This window comes from Lytechinus pictus, chromosome 17 (assembly GCF_037042905.1).
Source record: "Lytechinus pictus isolate F3 Inbred chromosome 17, Lp3.0, whole genome shotgun sequence".
Classification (NCBI taxonomy): Eukaryota; Metazoa; Echinodermata; class Echinoidea; order Temnopleuroida; family Toxopneustidae; genus Lytechinus; species Lytechinus pictus.
Genome location: NC_087261.1, coordinates 28,543,130 through 28,549,865, shown reverse-complemented (window position 1 = coordinate 28,549,865; position 6,736 = coordinate 28,543,130). Strand labels below are relative to the sequence as shown.

Here is a 6,736-nt window from a genome sequence, read left to right as displayed (position 1 = left end):
ATGATGTGGAATGATGATGACAGATGACGATTAAGATGGCGATAAAGGTGATGATGACATTTAACCCTACCTCGGCCGGGTATTTTGGGAGATCATAGGGCCGGGGGGGGGGGGGTGGCTCGCAGACCCCCCCCCCCCTTGAGATCTCGGCCGTCGATCGATTATTGGCACGCTAGTTGTGTAGGATATATTCTACAAAACTGTATATTGATTTATTTCATGCACATTGCTATTAATTGATTGTGCTAATTTATGCGTAATTAGTATGTAAAATCATACTTTTTCCTCTAACTCCGCAAATAAAGCTCCAAAAGTTCTAATTTTTGGTTTAGTATCTCTTTAAAGTGTTCATAGCAAATACCGTTTTTTTGCAATTTCCTTAGTGTTTCTTTGTTTTTTACCCCTTTTCTATCATTGTCTTTTCGATGAACTTTGTCGGAGACTCTTTTTATGATCATAAACAGAATAAAGTCAATCCATTTAGACCAGCAAGACTACAAAAATAATCATACATTTATGACTTTTGGTTGAAAACGCAATTTGCATTGAATTTGTAGTTTGTACACGAAATCACGTTTTTTAACAGTAATTGGTCTGACATGCTCTTACAAAATGTTGCGTCATTTCGGAACAGCATACCAGGGCATCACAAATATCGTTTCAAAAGATTGCAGGAGGCTTAAAAGTAAAGTCACCGAACGGCGCGGTCAAAAAATTTCGCGTGGCGAAATGTTGTGCGAATCGTTGACGGGGGGGGGGGGGGGGCTCCGAGACCCCCCCCCCCGGCCTAGATATGGTTAAAATAACTATGTTAATTATAATGATGACAGATAGTGATAATGATGACAATACAGCCATTGATTATGATTATTATTATTATGTTTAATGATGATGATGATAACTATTAAGAGATCTACCGGCGACGGCTTCTGTTGCTGCTGCTGATGAACACGATAGGGGTTTTCAGTCGCAGATCCAGAAATGTCCTTTTTAGGGGGTGCATTTTGTCCAAAATATTTTGACAGGCAAAAAAAACATCACTCACAAATTAAGGTCATTCCGTCTCCAAGAAGAAATGACAAGCCCCCCCCCCCAAAAAAAAAAAAAAAAAAAAAAAAAAAAAGGTCATCATTCCCAAATGAATGTATATAAATATTTAGTTTTTTATAGTTCTTTTTCTTTAGGGAATTCAAATTTTATGGGTTACCCCGAGCCCCGGATCCGCGCCCGGCATAAAAACGGTCACTTCTACTAGCTTAAATAATATTATAAGTTCCTAATTCATAAACAGCTTAATATTCTGACCAAAAAAGAACACAATGACTTGTAGTGTGAATTATATTTCCAAAGTTTTATTGAAAAAAAGGCGTAAGATCATGAATACCTGATTACATTTCAAATACTAAAGTCCACACATGCTTTATAGGTGTACAGAAGTACAGGTTATAGAAGCAATCGTTTAAACTTATGTGAAAGAGGTACACCCCCCAAAAAAATAATAATGATGATAATAAAGAGAGAGAGAGAAATATTGTGTTGTTCAAAGTGATGTAGTTAAAAAAAAACACATTCAGATTGAAATTTTCATAACTTTTCAGCTTTTTGCTAATTATTGACATGGTATATAGAAAAGCCAAAATCCTGAAAATAGCACCAATCGTGAATAAGGCACAAAATACACAACAAACATTTTCATTTGCCAAGGTCATAAGTACATTTCTAGCCATATAACTGGAAACAAAAAAATTGCTATAGATTTTATAAACAAGGGTAACTTCTACGAAATGAATATTTATAAATGCAGCACGACATGTAATACAAATTTAGGCATGTTAGCCAGTACATGTATTTCTCTAACTCTAAAATAATGCTAGCAAGTCTAAATGATATAAAGCTATCTACAGATGAATTAATGAAGATTCATTATTACGTTTAAATGTTGAAATAAAAATTCATAATCAATTGAACATATATGTAACGTTCTGTTTTCGATATTATTATCTAAATTGAAGTAGGAAGACTGTAATGAAAAGAGTAACTATATAGGGCTTACTTGTCAAGAAACGACATACTAAATTCATGATAAATAAATGGAAATTCAGCTGGACCATAAAAGTAAATATTTGTCTAAAGAAAACCTAGAATATGCACAGTCTAAAAATATATACATTTTCTATCATTTCAAGTATTTCGTTTATCATTGCAATGACGTCATCTTACTATTTGATAATAGTAGATGTCAATAGAAACAGCTGTAGGGACCCAACAGTTGCTTACATTGTTTGTTGTCTTGTTAGCATTTAGATCACACATTTTAGCAAGCTAAGAGCAAGTGGCTTAAAGTACGTTTACTTTGCACAAATTTGTATAAAATGAAAAGAAAAAAATTAAAAATGATATTTTTTGTTCAAACCTACGAATCAAATACAAAGTGTTATATTGGTTGGATTAACACTTCTTATAATGCCTACACACACAATATTCAGAAATAATATTTACACAAAACTTTTTGTTCAGCAAGCAACGTAGAAACGCCAATCACCAAAAAGAAAAATAATTAAAAAAAACTTTACCAAGGGGTATGTATGCCTATAACAATACATGAAATAGGGTATTGGTCCCGTTGTCGACTTTTATCATTTTTAAACAATTAAAAAAAAAACATCCGAGGGCAGAAAGGTACTCCAGATTCAAAATCAACGCGTTTCTATAGCTTAGGGGTATGCTTGTATTCCATATTACACAGTTTATACCTTGCATCTGCTAAATTAACGTACAAAAGCGTACAGATTAATACTTAACAAAATGAAATAATACACTGGAAAATATTGGTGTTGAAATGATACCGGTAGATGTTCTGAGAAGACAAAACCAAACATACACCAGACATGCCGGTGTTAGATTCATGGCGTTATTTCAACACATTGGTTTAAAACTGTTTTAGCACAGTCTATTTGTCATTTTAACACTATTTTGTGCTGTGTTGTGTTCAAACTCAGTGGTGTATTTTAACACTGTCCTGATGGTGTGGTCGTCTCAGAACAACGAATGGTGTTGTTTCCAATACCATATTTTCTACAGTATCGGCATCGGGATTTTAAGTCTACATACTCATGTTTAACACGTTTAAAAGTATTTTGTCCTTTTCAATTCTTATCACTGACGATAATTATTTTCTTAAGTAAAAATGATGTTTTTGCAGCCACCCCAATGCACCCTAAGCTAACCCTTGTTATTTAGATCCACCGCTGGGGGTATCTGAAACGGGTAAGTTCCCGGGGCGTAGTTGCAGTACTCGCAGTATCCGGGAGGACCGATTTTACCGGTCTCACCCCTCTCTCCGGGTACCCCGGCCTGACCGGGAAAGCCGGACTGACCGTCTTTGCCTGGACGCCCGACACCTGGTTTACCAGGTAGACCTGTTAGAAAGAGAAAGGGTGAGAATAATATTAGAGGGGATTGAGGGAGAGATACAAAAAAGAAAGTAGTAATAATAATGACATTCAGTTCTCTACAACGCATATCACAAACTGTCATTCAACGTCTCTTGGCGACCCCAAAGGACTTGGATATTATTACCCTGGCTCAAAGCGTGGTAGGCTTATTACAGCACACAAACATTACAAGAAATTAGTATCTGTCAGGTACCCATTTACTTCACCTGGGTTGAGTAGGGCATATTGTGGTTCAATTTCTTGCTGAAGGAAATAACGTCACGGCTGGGATTCGAACCCACGACACTCTGTTTTCATACATTAGCCACAACGCTCCTCAAAAATATTTGATACAGAAATTGCCATGTAAAAGTGTCGTGGCTCGGTGGATCAGTAAAAATATATCCGTAAAACGTTTAGAGACGTCACTTTGATGTAGTAAGCGCCATAAAAAAAAAGAACATTATCATTACTAGATTAGTTTTTTTTTTTTTTTTTTTTTTTTTTTTTTTTGGGGGGGGGGGGGATATCCTTACCTCTTTCTCCCGGTGCCCCTGCAGGACCGGTGTATCCTTGTCCTCTGTCTCCTTTCTCTCCTCTTGGACCACGCGGACCTGGAAATAAGTTGCAAGATGAATTTTCAAGTTTAAGTTCAAGTTAAATTCATTAAGAAAAACACAGACATCTGAGAACAAAATTAATGACGATCAATGATCAGTTTATACAAAAAGTGCATATGTCTGAAAGGGTTTGACGAAACCTAAGAAGCAAAGCTTTTTCTAATGGGATTAGCCGCCCGTTTTCTTTTAGGTGTAGGTCCATCGAAGTTTGGACAAGAAGGTTCCACTTAAGTTGTTTAATAACACCCCCCCGGCCCCCCCCCGGCCCCCCCCCGGCCCCCCCCCCAAAAAAAAAAGAGACCTTTCTCAAATTTCCTGAGTTACTGATAGGCGAGCCACGGCCTATAGATGTAGATACCTTCCCCTGCATCCCATACATCACCTATCTTTATAAAAAAAGAAATCACCTACTGTCTACAGAAAAATAGACGTACAACACTACAGGTGGGTGTTTCATAAAGCTGTTCGTAAGCTTAGAACGACTGGTAACCCTTTCTTACGCGCTAAATAATCACCATGAACATTTAATGATGAATAACATTTACCACAAAAAAGGATCACCGGTCGTCTTAAAGTCGCTCTTAACTTTTGAACTTACGAACAGCTTAATGAAACGGCCCCTGCAGAACTTATTGCCTCACTCACACCAACGAACCCAACTCCGAACCGATCAATGTCATGCCTTTGGAAATAACGTAATAGCTCTGATCGGTCCGGAGTCGGTATGGTCAATGTGACTGAGGCATGGAAAAGGGGATGAATGTTTGATTGCGTACCCCTTTCTCCCGGTGTTCCGACGCCGCCGATGTTCCCTGGTCTTCCCATAGATCCTGGGTTACCTCGAAGTCCCATCGGTCCAGACGGTCCCATCACACCCAGGATACCGGCCGGACCCGGCTCGCCTTGGATGCTCTCACCCGGTGGGCCAGGCGGACCACGGAACCGCTGCTCAAAGCTTTCGATATTGTCTGAAAAGTGAGAAAGAAATCAGGTATATTACGCAGCTAATGTACTTTTCTACCAGGCATGGGTCCGGGGGGGGGGGGGGAAGGGGCACTGTTGAAACTGATACAACTGAGATGCCTAAATTACACGAGAGTGGCATAGTGTGGATTAACGCCTTGCCAAAGGACGCCAGACCGCGGTGGGATTCGAACACACGACCCTCTGTTTACGAGGCGAGAGTCAGAACCACTACACCACGCCCCCCCCCCTCCTCCAATCATGATAAAATCAGGACAGTTGGGCGGTCTGTGATGACAAGCTACATGAAATTATTTGCAAATAAGTAAAATAAAGCAAATAATCAAGTTTTGGTTAAGCAAATTTCCGGCAACTGGATCTATTTTTTTTTCTCTTAACTTACAATGACGTCTGGGGAGTGTTTCACGAAATAAAATAATAGTCAGTGTGGTGATCTCCTCTGACAACTGTTCCACGTGTTCTAAGCTACTGAAATCCTTGCATCTGATTGGCTCATAAAAAATTAGTCGGTGAAAATCACCGATTATTTGCTTCATGAAAATTGGTCGCCTGTATTAAATAGGAAAACTTACTTTGAAAGTATCTCTCAATGAGTCGCAATATTTCGTCTTGGGTTGGAGTCAAACCCTGAAATTGAAGTCATAAAAACGGTGATATTGATAATTTGAATAAAATGGACAACTTTAGAATTTAATTGCACGATCAATGTTCTTCGACACATAGCGACATTCTTACATTACCCACTTTTTCAGCGATGCATATCATGATACTCATCACAATATCAATGTAAATTGTAATGCCGAATAATGATGACGACGATGATGATGGTAATGAAAATAATAATGATAATAACAACAACAACAATAGTAATAACAATAATGGAAATCATACTACTAATGATACTACTTTTACTACTACTACTACTACTACTACTACTACTACTACTACTACTACTACTACTACTACTACTATTACTACTACTACTACTACTACTACTACTACTACTACTACTACTACTACTACTACTATTATTATTATTATTACTTCTACTACTACCACCACTTCATTACTACTATTACTACTACTACTACTACTACTACTACTACTACTACTACTACTACTACTACTACTACTACTACTACTACTACTACTACTACTTCTTCTCCTACTACTACTACTACTACTACTACTACTACTACTACTACTACTACTACCACTACCACTACTACTACTACTTCTACTACAACTTCAATTTACTTAATTGTTTATTCATTTACTGGACAGGTGTTGCACTCTGCCCTATAACACGGTCATCTTTATCTCTATTACTCTGCACACTTATAAATTACTTTAATTCTTTAATTTGTTCTTCGTCACATCACTTTATTTGACAATTTAGTAGTCTAGAATTTACTTTTACTTAATTTATACTTATTTACTTACAGGTATTCCATTCTGCCCGTTTGTTCCTGTTAGACCGCGGTCACCTTTACCGCCCTTCTCTCCTCTGCCACCGACATACCCCTGTACGCCCCGGGGACCCTGGGGGCCGGTACTACCCGGATCACCGTTGTCACCTCGCTCACCTTTCTACAATCATAAAAAAAACATTAATAAACATGATGATAATTATATATTCATATTGTGATTAATGCTTTATTTTTCAGACGACGCTAAGTGCTTTACAATAATGCAGCG

At 37.9% G+C, this 6,736-nt stretch overlaps 1 protein-coding gene across 1 annotated transcript in view; it reads right to left on the bottom strand.

The window, feature by feature from the left end:
- Nucleotides 1-1,331: 1,331 nt before the first annotated feature.
- Nucleotides 1,332-6,736, bottom strand: part of LOC129280895 (collagen alpha-1(XXII) chain-like) — a 42,874-nt gene continuing 37,469 nt past the window's right edge. Inside the window, exons 29-33 of the mRNA XM_064112093.1 lie at nucleotides 6,482-6,628; nucleotides 5,611-5,665; nucleotides 4,831-5,022; nucleotides 3,971-4,048; nucleotides 1,332-3,419 (exon numbers count right to left, since the gene is read on the bottom strand). Coding sequence (XP_063968163.1) covers nucleotides 3,223-3,419; nucleotides 3,971-4,048; nucleotides 4,831-5,022; nucleotides 5,611-5,665; nucleotides 6,482-6,628 — 669 coding nt within the window. The 3' untranslated portion in view covers nucleotides 1,332-3,222. The remainder of the gene's footprint in view (nucleotides 3,420-3,970; nucleotides 4,049-4,830; nucleotides 5,023-5,610; nucleotides 5,666-6,481; nucleotides 6,629-6,736) is intronic.